The sequence below is a fragment of the Brachionichthys hirsutus genome, unplaced genomic scaffold (assembly GCF_040956055.1).
Source record: "Brachionichthys hirsutus isolate HB-005 unplaced genomic scaffold, CSIRO-AGI_Bhir_v1 contig_198, whole genome shotgun sequence".
NCBI lineage: Eukaryota > Metazoa > Chordata > Actinopteri > Lophiiformes > Brachionichthyidae > Brachionichthys > Brachionichthys hirsutus.
The window spans coordinates 19,507-45,708 of NW_027180585.1; the positions used below are offsets into that span (position 1 = coordinate 19,507).

The 26,202-nt window shown below is 40.5% G+C and overlaps 1 protein-coding gene across 1 annotated transcript; it reads left to right on the plus strand.

Annotated features, from left to right (window-relative positions):
• Positions 1–304: 304 nt before the first annotated feature.
• Positions 305–25,320, plus strand: LOC137916051 (collagen and calcium-binding EGF domain-containing protein 1-like). Its single transcript, XM_068759172.1, has 11 exons — positions 305–417; positions 1,836–1,910; positions 20,812–20,864; positions 22,474–22,608; positions 22,974–23,111; positions 23,308–23,441; positions 23,688–23,796; positions 23,989–24,128; positions 24,390–24,425; positions 24,799–24,834; positions 25,132–25,320. Exons 1-11 carry the CDS (start codon positions 305–307, stop codon positions 25,318–25,320), a joined length of 1,158 nt encoding a protein of 385 aa, XP_068615273.1.
• The last annotated feature ends 882 nt before the right edge of the window (positions 25,321–26,202 follow it).

Sequence of the window (26,202 nt, forward strand, 5' to 3'; positions counted from 1 at the left end):
AATCTCAGAGGGATTAGCGAGAACACTGGGCTGTAAACCCTTCACTCGCTCTCCAAGGGGTCTTTCCCTCAGTGCGTAAAATTGGGACGTCGGCTCCGGACGCACAGCGCTGCTCCTACCCCACAGGCTCCATGTGCGTCACCTCTGCGGGATACTTGAGAGGGAGTTCTAGTATTATTATTTTTTTATTGTACTTCCTGCGCGGGTAACAGATACAGTAGAATAGTTTCGGGTTTTGTTTTTTTCCTGATGTGAAGGCATTTTGATATTCAACATATCAACTGTCCCGGAGCGCAAAAGGGACATGGGTCAATTTTATGGTGCGACTTTTTTACCATTTGGCGCTATCTGCGTTCTTTTCCTGTGGGAATCTGGTGCCAGCTCTATCAGGGCGACGCTCGGAGTGGACACCTCGAGGTGAGTCTCGTGGAAGTGATTAGAGGATCCTCAAACATCATGATTTTTGTGGCAGCACCTTGATGTCGCCGTGCAAACCCACCTCATAGTAAATTTCATCGAAGCACGGACAGCTCTGTAAGTTCACGTCTTGGTAACTCCCATCTCAGCGCGCATTGTTTGTTTTGGCATTCGATGTACGCGCAAAACAAGTCTGTCGCTGTCAGATGAGCGCAATGCCGAAAGCCCTAACAGCCCCATGCATTGTTGCTTTCTCCTCTTTACTGGTTGCGCAGTAAGATAGATCCGTGCGTCTTGTTCTAATTTGATTTCCAAGGAAAATGCGAGCGTCAAAGCAGGGAAACTCCAAATGGCTGGAATCTTTGGCTGCGCGTGGAGCCAAATGTTACTTCTGCTCAGACAAAACATGACAGATGCTTGTTGCGACGGGTCAGGAGGTGAGGAGAGGATGTGAGCGGAGCACATGTGGAGCAGAAGAAACCACAGAGAAGCAATCCTCAGAGCAGCAGGTTAAACTTCAGCCCATCAGACACATGCTTCATGTTTAAGGCAGATCACTGTAAAAGAGGAGAAAAACATTTTAGTTTAAAGCTTAATGTGGGAGGCATTCCTATATTACAGTGATTGATTGCCCTCCTGCCCTTACAAAAACACACACTGTACTGCCCATTATTGCTTTAAGCCGAGACTAACCTTTTTTACGGCTCAATTTACGTCTTGAAATCCACAATTTATCTGACGGTAAGTTCAGTGGTGTGTCTTTGTGTTTAAATATAAGGAGGCCCATATGAGAGCGCAACATCACTGAAATCACAAAGTGTTTAAACCTCAAATGTCTGGGATGTTTTTACCAATTAGGTTTTTCTGTTATCAGCTTTACAAACCAATTTACAGACTTTTTGCAGTTTAGCAGGAGGATCCCATTAAGTTTGGGAGAGGATCTTGATGAAGGGCTGGATTCAGTATTTCTTTCCTGCTGCGTCTCTGATGGCTGACACAGACGGATTCTATTCAGTTAAACTACCCGACTGATTAACATGAAACCGAAAGGATAGATCTATAAAGATTTGTGCATTTAACAATGAGTTTGTAAATGTACTGCATAAGATTTGTGCTCTGTTGGGTTCCGTTTCTCTTTACACTAATGCTTTCTGTCTTCGGTCTGTAATGACGGTTTTCATTACCGATTAGTTTAAGGATCTTTTTTTTCTTTGTGACCTTGATTTACTTGGCTTGAACGCTGACATTGACATCGTCGCACTGGAGAAGCTGGGAGACGCTGGTGGCGCGATCAGATGGTCGAGGAAGGATCATAATAGTTTCAGATTATTATTTTTGAAACCAATATAAAACAAATACAACAATATATAATGTTTGTCTTAGTCTGGGGTTTTTTTAATCATGTTTTTCTGTTCCAGATGTCCAGATAGTAACATCCTGACTGTGGAGTATCCTTGTGTCACAGCGGAAGGAAAGAACAGCACTTGTTTTAGGTAAGATTCATTCATTTCCTCTGGTCTGATGTAAAGCTGAGCCGCTGACTGAAGCAGCAGGGAGTTACCGTTCAATATAAACTTACAGATCAGCTGACTGCTTTCCCCAGAACAGTCTTTGGTTCAAGGACGCTTTGACAGGACTGGTGGCTGCAGCTCATGCCTGTGGGGAGGATAGAAACTTTCTGAGGCTGTGGAATGGCTTTTGTAACTCTTAAACCAGCCCACTGTGCCATTTCCACGAGTTCACACGGCACACACAGAATGTGAATCTGATCTTTCTTTCTCTGTTTGAGTCGGGGAGCTAAAACATTTAGGGGAGCCATCGCTGTCAGAATTAGAATGACAGCACCATCATAATCTGCAATGTAAATGCAGTTTGACAAGAAATGATGATTAATAATTCCTAAAGCAGTGCATTTTGTTCAGAGGAAGCTGGGGACTACAGATTCCCGCTACATACTAGCAACAGCCAATTTGGTTGAACTGCCGAATCACAATGATACAAAATGAAGTGTTTGTGTAATTTAAAATGGGTAAAAATGGCATAAGATTTTGAAAGTATGAAATATTTTAGATTTAAATTGCCTTCTCCCTTCTTGTTTCTTTTCTACGGCAGACATGGGTTAACATGTCCTATGAAATCACATCGAAGAGCATCTTGAATTATAAGTGGAAGGAAACAGATTAATTTAGTGTAGACGTTATGACTGACAGTAAGACTTTCATGATGCATCATTTACAACATTTAATAAATCAGTTTGGCGTTTAGAGAACGTTCCTCTAAATCCCAACCTGGGTTTGTTTGTTTTTTGCCGTTGGAAGACGCTTTAATAAATGAGGCACCAGGTCTGGTAAGAGGCCAGATCATCTGATCTGTTTACTGTCAAGGTTAGACTGTAACAGGCTCTGTGTCGTGTTTCATATCTGGATCTGCAAGAGATATGTGTTGCCAGGGGGATTATAAGAGGTTGTGTTTTTTGTTGCCAGGTTTCTCAAGGATGTTTAGCACAGACCTGGATCACACTGATTTTGCAAATAACGTCAGAGGTGAGCGGATTGATATAACGTGTCTGCATCACTTGGTTTCAGAAACAGCAGTAGGACGTCAGGGCAGGAGAAGCAGACACTGTTTATGTTACGCAAGACTATAAGTTTGTTTTTTGTAACTATCTGAATGTTTACTCCTTGGTTTTGTTTTGTTCAGAGCCTCCAAAATTTTAGGCTCCATTTTCATGACGCTTTCACTGGAAACTGAGTTTCAGTGGATCCACACAGATCCACTGAAACAACTGAAATGCTATAGCATGTATTCCAAAGTCATATTTAGTGGTGTCATTTAAAAAAATATGTATATATTTACCTCCGCCGAGGTGAAGCGGAGGTTATGTTATCGCCGGCGTCTGTCTGTCTGTCTGTCTGTCTGTCTGTTAGCAAGATAACTCAATAAGATCTGGATGGATCTGGATGAAACTTGCAGGAAAGGTTGGGAATGTTACCAGGAACAGATGATTACATTTTGGTGACGATCCATAAGAGATCCTGGATTCTGGATCACTTTGACATTTTTGTTAACATTGTAGTCAATGGAACTTCAAAAGTTGTTCCTCAATATGTCAGTTGATTATTGACCCATGTTTATGGAATTTGACTCAGTCATGTAGGATGCAGCACAAACAAAGCTGGACAGTCTGGGGTCATGTTATTGTGGCTGTTTTGTCCATAGCAGGCTGTTCACTGCCTGCGTACATAAATAAGGCTGGCAGGAACTGCACCAAGCCGGGCTGTGTTGTCATTGTTTTCCACTTTTCTTGGTGGAATTTTATCTGTTTTTAAAGGTTTATGGTTTCAATTCTCCAAAACACAGACAGCTGAAACGTAACAGTTTCTGGTTTGGGGTGAAACAGTCATTGTGTAAATGACCCATAAGTATAAACAGTGGGACCTTCATTTCCGTCAGAAGCCGAAATAACAAGCTTCTGTTTTGTACTCCACTCATTGTGCAGGCTGTCGGAACCCTATTTTATCTGCTAGAGCTATCTTGTGATATTAGCTTGAAGTTCATTGCAAATGCTGCCCCATTAAATGTTTACATATCTTACAATGAGAGACTCATAAAAGAGGTTTTAAAGAATTGGTATATATTTAGGAGCATTCGCCAGAACCTTTTGATGTCATTGTTTCGTTCATCCATTATGGAAACTCCAGAAATGCAAAAGGCACAGCAACATGGCAGATTTCATCATTATGAAGCAAATCTACTACATTTTTACAAATGTACCTTTATTCAAGGTCAAGAAAAAACGTGAGATCAAACCTTGTATGTCGAGAATTTTGACAAACCATTTCCTACATTTCGATGTACAACCAACTCTAAAACAGGGAAATGGTTTTATCAAGTTGGGACAAAGAATTAACGGTGAATTAAGCCACCCGAATTTAGGTTTCACCTTATACTCGAGAAGTCTAAAGCATTTTATAAGTAGTAAAGGCTACACTTTGGCTCAGATGCTTTTGGATTTTGAGAGGTGATTTCAATAATGGTACAACCCTCCTGGGTACACTTTTTTTTTTCAGGAGAAATCCCAAGTTTGACAGAATTGGTGTGGGTGCCAAGCCATGATTGAACAACTGAAGCTTCAAACTATGTTTGACCTGGAATTGGTCAAGCTAACACTGTTACTGCATCCACTGTCCAGACAGGCTGGAGATCGTCCAATCATGTTTGGCCTTCTCCTCGTATTTCTTCACCTGGCATGACTCTCTCATATTCAAATAATCTTGGAAAAAGCAATATTTCAAGGCTTTTGATTAAAGATGACATTTTAACTATTTGGAAAAATTCACACCTCCCAAAGAAAGTCCACTTAGTTGCTATCAAAACAGCGAAGCAAATTATGGTACTCTCCGCCGGGTACTTAAATCATGGTAGCAGTGAGGCTGAGGCGTGAGATTTTATGAGCACATTTGCTGACGTTTACGGAACGACGAAGAGTGATATTTCTGGACTTGAACACTTTATTGTATTTATTTATTTTTCAAATAGAAGCTCCATTTATTAAATGTGTTGCAATCTGACTCGCGCAAGATTAAAAGCAACAAACTGTGAATCTTTTTCTTGTCCCCCTCCTGCCCTGAGTGAATGATCTTGATGCAGAATGTTCTTGATGTTCTCGAGGCCAACACACTACTAAACGTGTAAAAATGTAAATGTAATGTTTCTGAGAGGTTTTTGTGGTGTACTGCAGCGTCTCACATCTAAACAAAAGCGCTGCAGGTCTCCTCCTTCCCCATCGGAGTTTCCACGGCGATGAGGGGAACCAGATCAATCTCTACATTTCAGATATTCCGGACATTTTTTTAAACCATATTTTGTTGTTGCTGGAGGTTTGATTTCGGACAGGCCGAGCCAAATGAACTATTGTTTATGTATGTTCTGTTTGAATTGTCTCTGTATTGTCTGATGATGATGAGAGTGAATTCTGTGTTGCTTTCAAAAAATCTAAACACTCAGCTGACCCTGACAGGACTGACTGGCTTCATTAAAGCATGCTTTTACTTGATTGGCATGTTCTGGCTCGAATACCCTGCAGGAGGCATTACTGGAGCAGATCACGCCCATGTACTACGCTACAGTATGAGCACTCAGGCTTAAGTAAGGGTTGATGATTGATGCGATGCAGTCATTAGTTTTTAGTGTTCCCATGCTTTACGCTACTTCGTATGTTACAACGATCCACGTCTCCCTGTGGGACCATTATGGTTTAATATTTCCTAGCATGTATGTTCATAAGCACTGACATCCTCTGTAATGGTGTCATCTCACAGAGAATATTAATTTCTGCCAATGTGTTGAGGAAGTCTCCTCAGTCAATTTACAGAGAATACACTTGTGTGTTTTTTTTAAATTCTAAAAAAATATTTTATGTAAATCAGAAGAAACATGCTGGTCCCCCAAAATCTGAATGAGTCCCCAGACGGGGGATTAGGTTAGCAGTGCATACACTAAGTGTTATGCACTATATCCTACTGCTGCCAAGCCATGTCTAGTTTGAACTTTCACTCTGAAAGTCACACATTTATACTCAATGCAGTGCCAGAAGCTACATACAAATAATATGGGATGTCATAAAGGCTTCAGCGTTTGTTTGACACGCACATAAACACAGGCTGAGGAACTACAGCCAATTCTGTGAAATAAGGACAGAAGTCCTGAACACTGAGCAATGACTGGAAAACCAGCGAGCACGTTCATGGAGAAATCTGAATTTGTCACATTTTGAAACAAACAAGACTGCTGAGCATTTCAAAGAACAAATAGCAAGCTCATTCTCTTACAAATGTACTCATTCCATAAATAACACACCTTTGCTCAGTTCAAAATACGATGAGTAAAAATAAGAGGCTTTGCTGCTACTGCCTAAAGACATTCATACTCAACATTAAAGACGGACACTTTGCATTCATGGTGTTCTTTTCCTTATGTTCTCAGAGTTTAAATGCATAAATGGAGAATGGACAGGGTTTTTGCAGAGTGGCTAAAAAAAACACAAAGAATGTCAAGACACAAGAAAGAAGACGGAGTTAATAAAACTCTCCATGTGTCGCCGTGTCTTTAACGGCTCTGTAGATCAGGGCAGTGTGTCACTGTCTCCTCTATTTATTCACCTGGCACTTTATCACAACCTCCTCTCGTGTTGTATTTCAGTTGTTGTTGAAATGTTTGAGCCTCTGCTGTCATTCTGTGGTTATATCAATGTCAACATAAAGGATCCACGGAAATATGTGGACATTGCCAGCAGCCATTAGCAAGTCATTGGCAGCAACCCGCTCTCTAACTGCGTCACGCGTTGTTTTTAAATCATTATTCAAATGTTTCTTTTTTCAATTCATTGACAAAAATTTTCGAAATGTTACTATTATGTGTGCAAAAATGAACTGCATATTTATTTCAAAGTGGAATCATTGAATAAAATACAATGAACTGTAAACAGCTCAGTACTTTGCAGGTGAAGCTGCTGCCAGTATTTACTATGAATTCATAATGAAAAGTACAAAAAAACAATCCGTGGAGCAGATGTTTGATAAACAGTCCAGCCAAAGCTGTATTTGAGAATTAATAACAATAAAAACAGGGAGAAAAGGAGGAATGCTTCTCGATTCCAGGACGAGTCAAACATTTGGACTGAGTGTTTGCCTCTGAACCTTCTTTGCGGGGGTCTCTGATAGCATTACTGCTGGCCCCTTACACACATTTTTGCCTTCAAATAAACTCCATCACTTCCTTTCCAGACATAAGAGTATCCCAAAAAAATATTGTGCACAACCAAACTACATCTTTACAGCATGACGAGACACAGTCGGAAGGTTTGCGTCTCCTGCCTAAAGGACGAAAGGGTTCAGCTGGTCAGAGACATGGCAGGTTCTCATAATGTTAGGTTTAGTGTTCAACCACAACGTTTCCTGCCTTGACTCATTATACTAGTCATGCAGGGTCTGTCTCCGTGAAGTTGCTATTGCGTGCTGACTGTAAGAGAGGCCTCATTACAACTGGCTAGCGTCTTGTATGGATTAAGTCCACATCAAATACAACGTAGCTGCATTCCGTTTCATCTCCCTGCTGCCAAAATACAATTTGAACAAGCTTATTCCCGTGTTTTCCATGCTTTAAACATATATGTGCTAAAAATCATTGATATTTAAGTTATTTTCAATCCAAATTGTTTTTGTTTTTTGTTTCTTCCTTGAATTATTTTTTATGATTTGGCTGTATGTGCTTTAGAAATTAAATCCCATCAGGAATTAACTCTAAATTAACGAATCATGGTATATTTGCAAAACTGTTTTCCAATCCCTGCAGACGATATGCAATGCTGCAAATTGTCAAATTGTAAGAATAGTTTTCCAGAGAAGAAGCATTGCTATAAGAAATGGCACAGCATACGACTATTTAAGCAGAATCATTGCAGGACAGATTTCTTCTTAGTCGAAACTTCTCCAGCGACTGTTTCATTCCTAACGAGCACCACCAAACAAAAAATATTTTAACTTCATAATATTGGAATAGCTATGTCTGCTCTTCAAGCCAGTCCAAACCAAATTGGTTTGGTTTAATTACCTTTCAGTTATCGAACTTTCTAGTAGAGACTTGGTTGTTTTAATTAACTACAGTGTGTGTGAGAATGGATTTGGATTTTGCTTTGTGTCTCATGGAATCTGTATAATTCTTTTAAAGGCTTTAATTGAAGGTCAACTATTTGTTGTCTTTAAACATAATTTGTCTAATGCCACAGTCAAGAAAATCCTGCTCATCTAATCAGGTGTCAGACATGAAGGCCTGTCCCAGTGTTCTGGGAAAGTGGCTTTGAGGTTTTGAAGGTCATGCTAAGGAACATGTTTGAAGGATAATTGGTTCATCCTGTCAAAAGACGTTCAGTGTGTTTCTTGCTGGTTTTTGTTGTTTGCTCCAAAAAAGGAAGAGGTGTTAGGTCTTATTAACATGCATGGGGAATGTTAAATCATGTTAACATGTGTTCTGAATGGGGTGTAGATTACCCACATACACAAAGTTCTGGCACAAACCCCCAAAGTTGCCCTGAATGTCACCCACAAACATTTTAAGTGGTCATTAATGAGAGCCGAATCATGGCCTGGACTTCATCTCCACTCCAGTCTATGGCTCCTCTCTTGTCGTTCCCTTATTCTCTGTTGTGGTCTGGAGAGACAGAAAGCAGGCCCCCTGTATAGTAGCCGGAGTATTTAAGCTTGGGTTGGGGTCATGTCAAGTGAAATGCAAATGCCATGCTGCGTATTTTCAGAACTTTGACGAGCGTCAGAGCTCGGTGCTAAAGTCAGTCTGAGAAAATGATTCTATTCTTGATGTTGTCAAAAATGATCACGTCTGAATTTTTCTTAAAAAAATAAAGGATTCGATATGTCGGGAAACAATTGATTTTGTCTGTGCTGTTAACTGTCTCTCTGGAACATGGCAGCCACAGATGGGAGTTAGTACGAGGCCACGGGGGGGGAGGAATCATCTGTGGTGTCCTAGTCCCTCTGAGACGGGAGGATGTTTAAGGTTTCAGCAGTTCAAAGCTTCTGTTTACAGAGTGATCGATATCCTGATGACTGAATGTGTCACAGACAAACCAATTGACTGATTGACTAACACACTGTTAGCTGCTGCCTGAGAACCAGCCAACAGCCTGTTTGCTGGACTTTGAACGGAACACACGAGTGAGTGAACACCTTCAATGCACAGGTTTAAGATGAAGCAGCGTATCACAGTCTTATGCCCCCTCTCATCTCTTTTGTTTCCGTCTGGATTTAGAGCTCTCACCTCAACTCCTACAGGGTCTTTGGACATTCTTTAAAAGCTGCTTACCTCCCCCACATACACACACACACCCACGCACACACGCGTAAGCATCCTTGTGAAACCTCAGTATTAGTAGTAATTACCTGCCACTAAGCAAATAAGTTGTCTGAGTGTGAATGCAGAAGCACAGCATAAGAAACATAAAATAAAAACAGCAAGTGGCATCAAACAGGCCGACGCGCTTTTTTCTTTTCTTTTTTTTCATGTCATGTCAAGCAGAAAAGCCACAACAACCATTTTCCTGTTCTCCCCCATCCCTAAAATTTAAATAGTCATGCTTTCTATCTATATAAGAGCTATCTACTTAGCTCTTATATTTCTATATCCTGTGTAGGAATCATCTTAAAGCACAATAACAACAAAAGAAGCATGAACGAAACACTTGTCTGAATAAAATCTATTAATATCTTTGAGTTTCATTAATTTCTGTATGCAGACTAAGTCTATTAATAATCTTAAAATATTATTTTCTTTAAACACACAGGAGCTCTTGGCAGAGGAATAATAATTATTATTATTTTAAATCTGAGAAACGTTGTACAGCAGGGAAAGCCATAAAAAGGTGGCAAAAGAAAACAAAGTGTATTGATGGAGGCTGAAGCGGCTTTGGAAGAAGACATATTTTTTTCATCCAAATAAAATAAAGCTGCTCCCTGGCAGCCGGAGGTCTCACGTCAGTGTGGGATGTGACTGAAAACACCACGTTCAGGTATTTTAAAAGAGTCAGAATGGGAAATCAGAGTCGGGCGAGGTGCAGCTGAGTGGTTTTTTTCTCTGTGTTGTAGTTGTCATCCCACTTAGATGAGGACAAGGATAGACGCTCGGCATCGGTGAGTCAGACCTGTAGTAGGAGACCAGATGTAGACATTGGCATTGCATTCGCTTCTTGCTCCCTCATGGAGGCTATTCCATATCAGATTCTTTCCTTTCTTGTCTTTTTGCAGTCATTACTGTTGCTTTTGCTGTTCTTCCAAAGGGGTTGCTCTCTCCTTCCTTTTGCAGCTCTTTTTCCTTTTCATTTCCATCTCACTCATTCTGTGACACACTGTTTTTCCTCTCTTTGGACAAGACACTGCACAGACATTGTCACAGATAGCATGAAATACAGAACATCTGCTGTACTCGTATGCTGCCTAACTAGCTGGCATGTGAATAGTTTGATGTAGTGGGAGGAGGGGTTTATCCTCTCCCACCATGCCTAAACTCACCATGGAAGATTGTCCTGACAGACGGGAGAGAGAGCACAAGTAATAATCTATAAAAGGTGGAGAGAGAGCGAGACAAGACATTTCTTTATTGAATTAATTGTACTTTTTTACCCTTAATTTTCCTGCAATGATACTTCAAAAGTGCCTGCAGTGCCAGATGTCTAGTTGTTATAAAATGGTGGTTCATTTTCAGAATGATTGACTGATGTGTTTGTTCCTAGTTCAGATTGACATTGTTCCAGCCCATTCTATGGAAGAGTAATTGTGTACCAGGAATGTTTGCTTTCTCAAGATGTTTTAACAGACTACAAACATATTTGTATTGTAATTTCATGCACCATTTGTTACTGCTGTTGCTGTTATGATTACCTTTTTTAGGAGTAGTTGTCTCCTCAGCAATTCATAGGGAGAACCAAATTGTAGGCACAAGGCAAAGTAGTTTTATTCCAGGGATTTGATCTGAATAAATCCAACAATCAACATACACTGTCAAACAATGTCTGTACTGGGACGGCAGGCCATCAGGCAGACAGGGTCAGTGCACGAGTGATCCAACATTCAGAGGGAATAATCCAAATGTGAAAACAGTCGAAAAGTCAGGCAGACAAAAAAAATATATATATATATATATGAGTGAACTCACAGAAAATATTGAAACACAGGGAACGAGAGGCTGGAACGTGCGATGACAGGATCAGTGACTTAAGAGGAAATGAGGAAACACGCAGGCTCTTTCCCAAATCGCAATGGTCAGTTTCTGTGATTAGATGTGTCCACGCTTCGAAGTATGCCAAAAGGCAGTACTGCACTGATGGCATAGTCCCAAAAGTTGAGTGTGAAATGAAGGAAGGTTGCAGGACACGCCAAACACAAACTGGTATCGTTGTGCTGAGGGAGATTTTAAAGGTATAATAGGCTATAGAAAATAAAGTATAAAAAAGTAATACAATTAAATTCACATTAGAACATATATGAGATACAAACACAGCCGAGGTCTCCTAGTAAGCAAGCATGGACGTAATATTCCACCAGCCACCATTTCATTTTAGAACCTTTCCCTTTCTTACCTTGAGATAATATCATATCAATATGTTTAAAAGAAAATCTCGACAGTTGAATGTTTGAACACTGTGTAATACTATCGGGTTGTTTAAAGTTTCACTATTTCACATTCAGATATACCATTTTAAGGATTTGAAAATGGCAATTCTACTTTCATTTAGCAAATAATACATCAGACAGACATGAGAGAATTGTATGTCTACTTTAATATGTTTTTGGAGGGGATCACAAAGTTTTTTTTTATCACACTGGTTAACCGATATTTCTGAAAATGCAGTCCATTTCAAGAAATGGACTGCAAAATGTTAACTGGGAGACAGATGTGGAGAGAGCAACGGGCAGAATGTATCACATCACTGAAGTGCTATTCATCTGTATCTGGCGGTAAGGCAGAGGGCTGATGTCTGTAGCAGGTGATGAAAAGCAGGCATGTGTATGTGTGTGTGTGAGTGTATATGCATGTCCACATGCGCTCTTGTCTGTGTGTGTATATGTGTGGCTCATGCTATATAATGTGGGTTGGATTTTCATGGCCTGCTGGGATGTGCAGTCAGAGGTCCCCCTCTTACAAGCCATAAAACAAGCTATTATTATCTCCTCTGGGGAAGCTGTGTTTTCAGTCCAATGTGTTCCTTTTTTTTGTCTGTCCTTGTGATTAAGGGAAGACTGGCATGAGTTTAATGAAACTTGGTGGAAGGGTGTAGCATGGTCTAAGTAACTCCTTAAATTTGGAGCGAATCTGAATCATCACAGGGCGCGAGTACAAATCATTTAGACTTTAACGGAATCCTTTATTGTTTGCTTTTTCCGCTTGAGAGAGCAGTCGAACAAAGTTGACAGTGAGTGAAGAGAGTGATCGGTATTGGCAATAGCAAAGCAGTGCATCAGAAAGTTTGCTCTTTATACATCCATGACACAGATGGAGCAGAGGGCAGCGGTGGCTCTGATGACCAATGTATCCTGGTAGGTACATTTTAGTCTATTATCTAACCTCACACACTTAGCTACAAGCCCACTACCCAAATGCTGAGGCCCAAAAGCTCCTCCAACACAGCAATAAATGATTACAATGTTATATATGAAGAAAACGCAGACAGATGAAACATCTCTGCAGGTACTGCATTTCATTTCTAGTGATGATTGAGAGGTAAGATAATGCTTCACTCTAATACTTTGGAAATGTATCCAGGCATATCAGGAAAACACAGTTGGCCACGTTGGAGACGTCCCCTCCAGAATCTATTATTTTATTGCTGCTGTAAAAAATAATAAAAAATCAAATAAAAAATCAACCATTGTCACACTACAGTGATGTTCCAGTTTTACCAATTCACTGAAAATTCTAAATTGCATCTGGATTTTTCTCATGTGTTCTAAAAAAAAAAAGTTATCCTGGTCCATATGTCCATTGCTCAATAATAATATTGATCCCAAGTGGTTTGCCCTGCAGTGATGGGATCAATATAAAAAGGAACAAGCAAGAAACTGAGACAGGGAGTTTGGGTCTTGATGCCTGGGAGGTCAAACAGCAGAGAATCTCTCAATAATAGAAGATGATTTGATTTTGGTCTGTAACAAGGACCAGATGGCTGCATCAGTGTGTGTATTGTGTGTTAGTGAGAAGAAGTACATGAATATTTCTGTACATGTGTACATTGTTATATTCGATGTCTGGATTGAATCTTACACATTTGATACTCCTGTGTGTGTGTGTTTGCGTGAGTGCACAGGTGTACATCAATGAGATCAGCCTTTCTGACTGTACATTTCTGAGCAGATTTTTATGCATTCTAAGATGCATTTGTGCAGACATTGTACGAACATATTGCATTTTATTGTTCTGGGATTATATTCTTGCAGCAATCCACTGTCTAGCATCAGGTTCTGAGTTCAGTCGTTTATACAGTGGATGAGGTATGTTCTGTCCTTTTGCTCATGATCTCAAAACATTGAAATGCTAGAATAGCTGCTTTCACCAAGTGGAAACAAATGGGGGAATCTCACATGAGGGCAACACGTTCAGAGCGATCCCACTCCACAAACGGATTGCTTTCGCTGCATCCCAAGGTCCACAGGGGCAGACAAACACTCGTTTCTCGCAAAGTCAATTTGTGGGAAGGGTACACTTGGAGTTAATACAAGATTATTTCAGTGATAGTTCGCTGCTTTGTGTTTTGCTGTTTAACTACACTGAGAGACGCTTAATACTGTCCTCTGTCTTCATTTTCTTGGACGATATTTAATGATGCCTTTGAGTTATGCGTCCTGCGTTTAATGGAGGCATAATTGTCTTCATTGCATTACAGACCAGAGGCAGACCTCCCAAAAAACCTCAGTCATCATCTTCCATCTTTTTCTGATTAGCATACACCTGAAGGGCCCTCTGGACAAACACAACGGCTGTTATTTTTCCTCAGTTTTGTGTGCGATCTGTTCTAGATTAGCTCTTTTTTAGCCCTTTTTATGGCTGAGGTGTCATTGTCAATACCCGACAGTGTTCATGTTCATGTCGGGTGTTAAGCATGGATTTGTGTACACAGTTTGAAGAGTTGTGGAGGTTTACAACCAGAAAGTTGCAACTGCAATTAATTCTAAATCTCTTTCACATCAAGGCGATTCATATGTTGGTGTAGATTCCTTCTTTCAGGTCGTGGAACCTTCATCCTTGAAGTTTGAATCTGAAACAGCTGTTTACTGTCCTACTGTTTAGGATGTGAAGACATTTCTCCTTTCGTTCAAAGGGCTTCTTCAGTGTCCTTTTGAAATCCAGTTCCAGTCTTCAAGAGGATTTTTACTAAAAGTTAATCATTTAAATAAAACAGATATCCTGTCTGGCATGAAAACTCAAACAGATACATGACTATAAAATATTTGTCATTGACATCACTCCTTAGTTGCTCTCGCTCTCTGTTATCTTGACCCTTACTCATCCCACTTTGATTGCGATCAGTCCATCGATCACTATCGTCTTGCACAATACATTTAGATAAAGGGTGTTTAATCATCCTTTACACATATGAAAACATTTTGAGCTTTCTTCCAAAGGAAATGCTAAAAACGCTCCTTTTTTACCGACATTCCTCAATAGATTTGTTTTCATCCCTTTATTTTCATGTCAAATAATTTTACGGTGAATGATAATGGAAAGTTGTTGGTTTGGTAAATGCAGATAACGCAATATGAATTGTTCTGGTATCAGAGGCTCAGTGAGTCAAAGTATTTTAAACTTAAGACATTTCATCCATCACATGACTTAAAGCACTATCTGTAAAATACTTGACAAAAAGTTATGCGTTTAGCTGTTTGTGTTCTGATTACTCTGGAAGACCGTTATTCACATCAGTCTTGCTGAGGGGGACTATCCATCCATCCATAACCATTCATTACATGTACTGAGCATATTTTGTGTCATTTGGAGACTGTTAGGGCCCAACAATGAGCTGGCGTCATGTCCAGGGAGTACCCTGCCTCTCGCCCGTAGCCAGCAGGGATAGGCTCCAGCAGACCCGTGACCCGCAAGAATGTGACACCGTTGGCATAGTTTAGCACATGATAAAAGGTGACAAATCACTCCTTAAAGGTAACTAAAACATGCATTTTTGCTTTTTTAATATATTCATCAATAGCAACATGCAGCAGTTTGTATTGCTGGGGAGAATCATGCAATAGTATGAGCTGTTCTTGCTTGCAGTGACTACATGTGTCATCCTGATGCTTTGTCATCAAGCTTGTCAGACTGTACAGGCGTGGAAGCATAAATGGTTGTTTGTAAGAAAGTGGTTGTCATGGGGACCTCTCTAAGATATTTGCTATTCTCCAAGAGGAAGAGCTGCCATGTTTGTGTTTTTTCTTGTATTATTTTTTGCTTCCATGCCCTATGTGTTGCATTATTTCCTGTGTTCTCTGTCTGACCTCTTTCCCTCTCGTCACACCTGCTCTTCATTCCCTTCGTCACCCTGCCTTCTTATCCCTCCCTCTGTCTTCAGTTCTCTGCCAGTTCATTGAGCTGCACAGTCACGTTCCAGCCTTTTTCTCACGCCATAGTCGTAGCCTCGGAACCTTTGCATGATATTTTGACCTGCCTTTTGCCTAACGATTTGGATACCTTTGCTAGTGTGGACTGTTTTCTGTGTACTTATTTTATTAAACCCTTCTGTTGCTCTACAGTCAGTCTGTGTCTCTGCATTTTGAATCCATACCATCCTGTTCAGCGTTTTTGACGAGCTTTATATACAATAGTAATTTTGTAACCTCAGATTACAATTCTGGGTGTTCCTCGCTAGAAGCCAAGTGATTGGAGTTGGGTCATCCAGGAGGGATGGCTCACCGGGCCAGGTTGCAGGATTGTATGATGGGAGCAGCCAAACAGTTTCCCTATTGATTATCTATCTGTGCAGAACCAGGCTACCTGTTTCTCCCTTGCTCCACTTTTTGCTAAGCTAAATTAAAACCACCTGACTCTTCATCCATACTTAAGTCACAGCTTTTCATTTAATATTTTATGATGTAACAACAGTTAAATTGTGTGTTTGGTTGCACCAAAAATATTACTGTGATGCTGAAATGACAATGGTGTAACTAGAGCAAAAAACGCTTAAAAAGAGGGGGTGAAAATGGAAAGTGGTCGGAGAAATGATGGAAAGATGTGGCGAGGCATAGAGAGGAAGAGGAGTGAAAGCCTTACTCTGGTGGAAGCGGATCAGACCTCCTGTGCTACCAGTCAAAGCTTCCTCTGTTTGGCCAGAGTCCTGATGGCTCCCCTGAGACCATGCTGCTGGAAGTGTGCTCGGCAGAGCAAATAAACTGAGAGGAGGTGACCACGTTCGCCACACTAACACCTTCACATATGTGTACTCAGATGAGTTTTAAATGTGTACACATGTAATTATATACAAAAAGGCCGGTACAGGCAGGCGTGTGCAACACCTTCACACCTTTGGTTAAAGCTGATTTTGCTTAATTTAAAGGGACATGGTTTTTTTGCTGTTGTGGGATTTTTCATCTTCAAACAAGTTTCCAAGCTACTGGAATTCCATTCACACAACTCGCTTCACAAAAACAATCTCTCCAATTAGAGCAGCAGCAACAACAACAACAACAATGTGATCAAGTAAGTGAAGTTGAACAATAGTGACTCCCAACAGAATATATGTAAAATCTGACAGCCCACCAAAAACACATTTTATTGTTGCTCTCTTCACCCTAATGTGTTTGGACCTGCCAAGTTTTTGAACTGCTCGTGATTGTGAGAGCTGCTGAGCAAATAAATCAATTACAGCGTAGATGATGAATCCAACATGCTGCAATTTAACATGTATTAACCACATCAGTGAGAAGCATCCATCAGATTGACAAGACGCACGCACACACATGCATCCTGTCCTGGTGTGTCAAGAGGCCATTGACTTCCACCGAGCTCCTCTTCCTGTGTTCCTCTACTAGAGTCCCAAGAGGGAAACTAAGCTAAAGACAACCTTCATTCCTGTCTTTTAACCTTCCTCCTCCTGTCTTCCTCCCTCATTTCTTACATGTGGCATTTTCTCTCCCATCTTAGTCCCCACAGAGCAGCCAAAATGTACTCTGAGGTGATACAAAGGAGATGCCATTTATTTCAAAGGACATACGAAGAGAAGGATACTGGAGCCGCTAATAATTTTCTTTATGTGTAAAAACACGACCATATGTGTAGTAGAACAACACCGTAATATGAGCGGTATTCATAATGCAGCTACCGAAAGTATCATCCATTGGATAAATCCTTTATGAAGGGATGTTTATTATTCCGTTTCGCTGAAGAACGACAAGAAATCGGGTCCCTGCCAGGTCTTGAGGACTTATTTTTGTCCTGACCGATATTGAAGAAATCTGTGAAGAAATTTAAAGAAAAAAATAGAGCTGTCTTCTTTGGTGATGTTTTCTAAAACCGGCTGTTAAAGGCTTTGAATAATCCTTCTAGCCTCAGCAAGTTGAGAAAAAACTAAAATATTCCTTTGAATGAAATAAAGATGAAAAGGAGTTTCATGGACTGATGTTCAACATTAGATGGTCAAATTCTGTCAACAACTAATGAACCAGTGGAATGTGCCTTGATACCAGTACACAACAAAATGACCTGAATATAAATTGACATCGCAAACTGGATGCAGGGCAAATGCCTCGCTATTTGACTGACAATAAAAGGCTGTACCAAATTATTGGATGGCATGTCAGCCCTCACACAGCGCATTCTCAAAGACAGGAACACACACAGTTCTGGGTTTTGAAGGGAAGGTTACTGAATTTTCTTTTACTCCAAGCTGCTACTTGCTTTTGATTTTCTTGCCAAAATAACTCCACTCAAAGAAATACACTCCCACCAGACAAGCTCCTACACTCATGAGCCTCAAGATTCCACAGAGTGTAGCTGTATGTGTTTTAGAAGCGGTGTCATGTTGACTGGGCCGGCTGCTAACATACTTTCACTTTCCAAAACAAAAACACACGGGTCACGTCTTCCTCCACCCTCATCTGGTTGTCGAGACAACCCGGGCCTCTCTATCTTGTCCATCACAGACTCCCAAAGGAGGGCGGCGGAGCCTGCTGCGTGTCTGATGGACAGGCACTAGACATATGGGAACATAAATTGTAGTGAAATCAACTGACTCTGGGAATGTGTTCATATATCTGATAAATGTAAAGCAGCAAAAGCAAAGTATTCTGGGCAGTGGTCTGTGAGACGCGACATGATGATGTTTGAGTTTTGTTTTGGGGGGTGTTCTGTACACATTTGATGGGCCTTGCTTACCGGTATATTATAGTTACACTGTCCTGAAACATTTCTGGTATTCCTTCTTTTCATCCATGTCCGTAAGCGATCTATCTGTGTGCATCCTTAAAGAAAAGCATGAATGGGCACTAGTTGTCATCTACTGGTTTTCATTGTCTCGTAGAGTACTCAGCCTTGTATGATGAATAAGTTCCTTATGTGTTTGGCTTGTTTCACATTTTAGTCACCAAGCTAGTGTCACATGGGCTGATACCCATTCATCACACTGTAGGTAGACACTATTTAACAAGCTCGGGTGAACTTGGTGTGCTGATGTCTAGCCTAAGATTAGTTGATTTAATTATAATAATTTCCTAATTTGAATTTCTTTAGATCTATATTAATCTGTAAGGGTTTGAATAACGGCCTGCTTCGACTGTCACAGACCTATCAGTAATAGCAATTACTGAATTAAAAAATGATTAATGGGACTGCATGGTGGTGCAATGTGTAGTGCTGTGGTCCTGTCCTGTGTTCAGCTCTGACTTTTCTCTGTGGAGTTTGTATGTTCTCTCCATGTATGTGTGGGTTCTTTTCGGGTTCACAAGCAATATATAGGTTGTTTACTGCTCTAAATTATCCATAAACATGAATATGACTGTGATTGGTTGTTTATGTTTCATACAGTCTGTGATAAACTGGTGATTCTTCCAGGGCCTACTGCCCAATGTCAGCTGGGATAGGCTCCAGTTCCCTGTGACCCTGAACAAGACAAGCAGTTAATAATGTGAATGAATTATAAATATTAAAATGTGAATGTGCCCATCATGAGAACCAAAAAGTAAATGTTTTAAATTTTGGTACAATTTGGATCCGTGACTCCCCGGTGCATGGAGACCAGCGAGCTGGGGGTTTGACCTTGAGGCACTTCATGCAGGTGAACAGATGATCTGAAGGCTGGTGTGTAAATTCTGCAGCAGCTGTTTGAGAGGAGGGGATGATCAAATGCAGGTGCATTTAAGGATCAGAAGTACCGACATGCACACACACACACACAAACACACATCCTATTGGTGCATCGCTTGTCATGGAACAGAAGAAAAATCTTTGATTATTATCAGTTGAGCAGTACTACCTCATTTATTTCAGAGTTAAAAGTACACTTTTTGTAACCATTGACTAAATTAAAGCACATTATGGTCACACTAAACTGGCCTGTTAATTAAAGCTGGACTGTTTGTTACCCTGAGAGTCTCTGATCTCATTGAAAAAGGGAACATCCAATCAGAGCCAGATTGATGGGAATCTTTAAATCAAGTAAACATTTTGGTTGGCTGCAACATATTAAACCAGTTTAGATCACTGACGGACTCACTGACAGACTTACTGACTGACAAGTCTCAGCATTCGCCCCATTTCGTCCTTTCAGGCCTCATCCATTCCTCTCAACACTCCCAGGCTGCAGATTAAAGCTGCTCTCATCTGGATCTCATCAGTTTAGGCCAGCCTTGCTGTTTTATAGATTATTTTTCATTCAGGAGAAGGAAGGGGTTCTCAAAGTGATTAAGGGTAACGCTGCATGGAGGCTGGAAGAGAATCAAAGCAGCATGTTGTCATGGGGGAAGTGTATGAGGCAACGGCATACAATTTGTAAGAAAAAAATTGAGCGTTATTTTTCTTCAAATGTGTGTGTGATATTTGTTGCGTGGCTGTGCTGCTCCAGTTCCTGAGCCATTTCCTCTTATTTTCTTTTTCCAGCTGGAACGTCTGTAATGTGGTGGATTGTTACGGCGTGACTGGATGGGTGTCATTGCCATATGCTGTAAATTAATTTTGGGAACAACTGTTTCCCAATATTAATTGAACAAGACTATTTCAAAAACACTGCATCCAGCATGTGCAAATAATTTGGTATATATTTGTCAGGAAACAAAAAGGAGCAATATCCCGAATCACAACAAATGGTGCCTAAACAGCTACTTTTCCATATTTATCAATGGATTTTTTTTTACCATGGAGAGGATACAGAAATGTCCTGAAACCATTGAGAGATTCTTATCGCTGTCTGCAATACAGAAATGACCCGAGGACGACTACTGAATTGTTGTATGCAGAAATCTCGTCTGTCAATTTACAAATCTGTCCTTTGCTTCTTTCCTGTCTGGTGTGTATTTATGCTTTGAGATCCATGCATGACTGTGCATGATCCCAGGCCAGGTAATTGTTAGAAGTAAGATTTCAACAATGTCTTCAAAGTGAATGCCAGTAGATTTATTAGTGCAGCAGTCTGCTGAACCTTTGCGATTTCCTCCTTTGCCTTCCAAGAGATCTTGCAGACAGAAGCAAACCATTAATTCTTCATGATGGTGTTTTTATTAAGCAATCTATCAAAGCAAATGTCTGCACTCCCAAACACATAATTATGTGTTTCCTGTTCATGCTAAGCTACGGGAACCTATTTCATGATGCAACTTATATGTCTAACTGTAACCTTTTTGTACTTTCCAGGAGGAAATGCTGCGACGGATTCAGGTTCGTGATGGGCCAGTGCGTACCTGAAAGTAGGCAACCCATACACGCTGTCCTTTAAGTCTCACAACGGATTTGGATGCTCCATATGTAATGTAGTTCCTCCAAAGCAGCAGATTATAGATGTGCAAAACCTGCGGACCAGTGTAATGGCTGCTCAGTTTGAAGTAAACATGGTTAGAAAGCCATTTCAGATTCAGTGGTTCAAACAACAGAAAGAAAGCAACACTGTTTGCCATTAAGTCCATTGAATGAGCGTGATTTGCTGCAGCCACTAAAAGCCACTTAAACTTCATTGACTCTGATCCTTCATGTTCCTCTGGCAGCTGATGCGTCAGTGTGTGAAAACAATTAAAGAGCTTAGAGATCAGATAATAACCAGGCCTAGTGGCAGGCATGGTTTCAGATATGGTCCTTGTGGGTTCCGTTTCTAAAAGATGCCTTCTCCACAGCAGACACTGGGGTGTTGGCATCAGATAACATGCAGCACATTATCTTTTTGATGAAACCTACACTCTACAGTTTCCAAAAAAAACCCACAAAAAAAATCACAACTGCAGGCTCCTTTCAGTTAACAATCCCACAATGCAATTGGTTGTATTTTACGCATGGCAAGCATACAATTCCTCATCCTTGCACCTGTCAGTGCAAAATCTGAATTGGAATATACCACTGTTTAATTGTGTGCACAGCTTTTGACTTAATTGAGTAATAAGCACAAGTCATGTCAAATGTTATTCCTGTGAGCCACGACAGTGTAACAGTGTGTGAGGTGCTTGAACGCAACACTATGGAATTCTGCCAACACTCCTAATATTATTCTGCTGCACTTTCATTCAACAATCAAAAAAAAAGAAACCATACCACTGCCAAGACCTAAGAGTTCCATTAATTAAATTAAAACCTACTTCAAAACTTCCAAGACACGTAACTGATCATGATAAAGTTGCTGATTCAGCCATCTTGCAGTCTTTCACTGACCAGAAAGAGCTGGTCAGAGCTCACAAACTGAATGCAGGACAACCAAGTTTCATGGTAATTCATCAAGTAGTTCATGTATAATCAATAAAAAGCTTTCATAATCAAAAGGGAGAAAAATTAAGTCTAATAACTTCATTATACCTAAAAGCAATAGAGTTAAGTAAGCTTGATCCACACAATGTCAGCCAGTCAATAAATCAATCAAACGTATGAATATAACACCTTTCAAATGGTTTGTATGACACTCAAGGTTCCGTACAAGTAACTAATGGTACAAGATAAGTCTAAAGAGGATGCACAGATTAACGAAACCGTGAACATCCACCGCTAAAATTTGGAATACATTATTTTGACAGTTAATTGAGAAAATACTCTTTTACTATTGGTGCTTATTTCCCATCTAGTTTAGCAATTTTTCAAGATATGTGAAATATGAACCAAAATACATAAATGTCCGGCCTCACAGGCAGAATCTAAAGGATTATTCATTATATTAAAATAATTTCATTGACAGCAGAAATTCATCTTTTCATTCCCCGATAGTGAATGTGGAACTTTGAAGTGTAAGGAGATAACAATGGAGATCAATAGCTGTCCTGTGTGATGCAGCGTTTTGGTCCTGCCTAAGATGCTCGGTCCTTGTCCTCTCCGCCCCTGTAGGTGTGGATGTGTGTGAAGCGTCACCCTGCGAGCAGCAGTGCACTGATAACTTTGGACGAGTTGTCTGCACATGTTATCCCGGCTATCGCTTCGACCGCGAAAGACACCGCAACCACAAATCGCCTTACTGTCTGGGTCAGTGCGACACACTTCAAACGCTCATGGCACATTTCTCCAGGGGTCCACATGTAAATAAATTCCTTTTGAATCTTTTGATGATAATGTTGTAGGGTATTTCTCAGGCTTTAGCTTAACATGGAAAACGGCGCCCTCCTGTGTCCTAATGAGGCAAACATGGGCCCCGTTGAAGCAGAACTACTTTCACCCATGTGGAGAATGAGATAGTTGTTGACATACTGACACAAATAAAGTGAAGTCACGACAGACTCATTGTGTTTCTTACCGTTTTAAAGTGTAAAGCTGTTACAGGACAGAAAACGTTGACATTTGTTATGCAAAATGGCTTGATGTTTTCTCTCTCTCCTTTTAATCACATCCAGACATTGATGAATGTGAGCTCCCAGGAAACAACATATGTGATCAAGAGTGTGTGAACACAGCAGGCAGCTTCCATTGTCGCTGTCGCAGTGGCTACATACCGGCACCAGATCAGCGCTCCTGCATCCCTGTGCACAACTGTAAGTGTATAGTTCCAGGGAGGATGTTCGACTCTTTAGTTCTCCATGGTCTACATGCACTCTCTGAGTTTTATTTAACCATGTAGCACTAAAATGGTACACTATGGTGCAAGAAATGTCACTGGTAGGGGTTTAGTCCCCATGATGAAAATGTATGCTAGAAATAAAAGAGAGAAAGAAATATTTTGTGTTGCAGTGAGTTCGTCTGGGAAGTCCGACACATTGATGAGTTCTGGCACATGCTCATTCACCTGCCAAGATTTTATGAACATGAAAAACAGTTTGCTGCAGCTGAAACTAAAGCTGGGAAACGCACAGTCACCAAACCAGGTAACAGGTCATCTGGGAGTCCACTTGAAACTGAATTGAATAGTAATGTTTGTTGTATTTAAATATACTTTACATACATCAAACTTTCTGCAGCCATGTGTGACATATGTTCAATATGTACCACACTGGAAAATTAATGTTCATATTTAGTTAAAATGCTCTAGAAACAAATCCAAAAGACACGGCTCATGTGAGGAATCACTGTTGTATTGTCCTCTGTTCAGCCTTTCGTCTCTGTGTTTGTAGGTATCTGGCCTGGCTAACAGCAGTGACAAGCCATCTCTGGGGAGGGCAGGGAAAAGTCCTGATAATCTTCCTGGTTTACCTGGTCCTCCAGGAGCTCCTGGGGTCCCAGGTAATGTTGCTCTGACTGTAAGTTGAGAAGCAGATATGTTCACAGGAAGAGTTTGTGAATGATGCAGTCTGAATTCCTGGTTGAGTAACTAAAAATGAAGAAGATACATTTACGTGAAGTGTTTGTCACTGATAATCACTACCCAATTTTAGATCATTGCTCTGATTTTTTGCATTCATCTGTCTTCACCAGGACACCCTGGAGAACCAGGGAAGAGTGGAGACACAGGAGAGAGGGGTCCACCTGGGCCTCGGGGTCCACGGGGAGACATGGGACCCATGGGACCAGAACCTGACCTGAAGCACATCAAAAGAGGGCGAAGAGGGCCGGTGGTAAGACAAAAAAATATATATATAACACAGGATCTATCTCATCTGAGTATTCTCATCACTCCAAAATGTCACATCTTTAGTGTCTCTAATAATCCAATGTGCCATGAAGACATGAAAACACACGTATGGTGCTAACAAGAACAATTCTGTGTCCACCCAACATGAAATGATAAAACAGGATGTCATCCTTTTGTCATGGCATGAACATTGCTGTTCTGTATAGTTCTTTCCTGAGAAATATGTCTTTAATCATCAATACAGGGACCTCCAGGAGCACCAGGAAGAGACGGCCTAAAGGTCAATATGACATATTTGTATTCTTCTGACTGTCTCTCTTTAATGCATTCAATATATATTTAAGCTACACTGTTGCCATCTAGTGTCTACATCACCTTAGGCACCCATTACTAAAAGAAAGGAGCCCACCAAAATCCAATTAAGGCATGGCAACAACAAAAAGGTCTAAATAGAAATAATTAATGTTTTAATTTTTTATTTATTCCTTATGGAAAACACAGTCACTAATTATATTATACACTGCTAACAATGTTAATTATGAATGTATATGATGCATGCGTAAATCTTGCGAGTTGTTGCTTACAAAATGGCATAGAGCATTTCAGAAATTGTGAAGATGCAGTTTTCACTTAAGTCTGGTTCACATCAACAGGGAGACAGAGGAGCTGCAGGTCCCAGAGGTCCACCTGTAAGTTCACTTGTTCCCAAAACACAGAATAAATAGTAAATGTATATGCATTACGTACAGTAGTATATGTCATCAAACAATGTTTTAATTATTGTACCGTATACTTATTTAACTTTTTCCTTCGTTGAATAAGTCGCCAGGGCTTCTCATTTTATTCTTTCAAAAGCAAGCCCATAATATTATATAAGATGTTAGCGTGCGATGGTCAGTGCACTACATTCTTCTTTAAAGATTTATTGTGCATCACATTCACATCTCCCAGAAGAACACCCAGTGAAAAATATCCTCTATTCCCAGGGACCGCCCGGCTCCTTTGACTTCCTCCTGCTAATGATGGCTGACATCCGCAACGACATTATTGAACTGCAGGAGAAGGTGTTTGGGGAGCGTCGAGGCATCTCTTTGGACAATCCGCCTTATTCCAACGGGGAAACAGAATTTGTAGAGTGGGGCTCTGGTCAAGGGGATCTCATGCTCAATACCTGACCTTCGACATCCCACCTGCAGTAACTGATTACTTAATCCAGCATAACAAGCACCATGCTAGACTCTTTTTTTTCTTCTTTTGCTGGTGGTATAAATGCCAGCATGTAAATCGTTTCTAACCCAGCAACTGGGATGAACTCTGCAAGGAATCTGGTTTACACTCTTAACACTGGAACAGACAGTAAAACAGAGGGACAAATGGATTCTAAAAACAGATCTTCACCACTGCAAGCACTGTGTGGCTGCCTTTCAAATGCTGTGGTGTGACCAAGGGATATAATGTGCAGGACACAAAGCCAGTGTTTGCCTTCATGTCTGAGTCTCTGAGCTGAACCATTTCAAAAGACGAACTTTATCTCCCGTGATTCTGTCCATGGAAGCTCTGCTGCCAACGACAATTTGTCTGCAGGACGGTGGTAAAAAAAACTCAAGACCCGCACCATTTACAGCACCTGCCTCTTGGATCCAACCTAAAGTCCGCACTCTGCAGTGAAACAATAAGAACCGATGCATTAAAAACAAAAAAATCAAATAACCTATGTTTGGATATGATGCAGAAACATTTACAGCTACAATGATAACCGAAATGTAATCTAGGATTGGTGTCACATATGTTAGACATCAAATCATTTGATGGTACATTAAACCAGTAGTATCCATGGGTATCTTCTTAATAACATGCAGTCTTACATATTACTCAAAGAGGTTATAGAAAAGCATTTTAAATTAAAGGAAGAAACAGATTCATGTTATTATGGAAGAACAGATCATCTCTGTTTAGACTCAATTTTATAACCCATATATAATCAAACAAGTTGACTGAACATGTTCTTGATTAGAGAAACAAGGGACACCAAGAAAAAGGCTGTTGGAAAAGGATTT

Coding starts and splice junctions, on each gene's coding strand:
- LOC137916051 (XM_068759172.1), top strand. CDS start 305: ATGGGTCAATTTTATGGTGCGACTTTTTTACCATTTGGCGCTATCTGC. Junction 23,797..23,988: donor AGGAGCTCCTGGGGTCCCAG/GTAATGTTGCTC, acceptor TGTCTTCACCAG/GACACCCTGGAGAACCAGGG. Junction 24,129..24,389: donor GAGGGCGAAGAGGGCCGGTG/GTAAGACAAAAA, acceptor TCATCAATACAG/GGACCTCCAGGAGCACCAGG.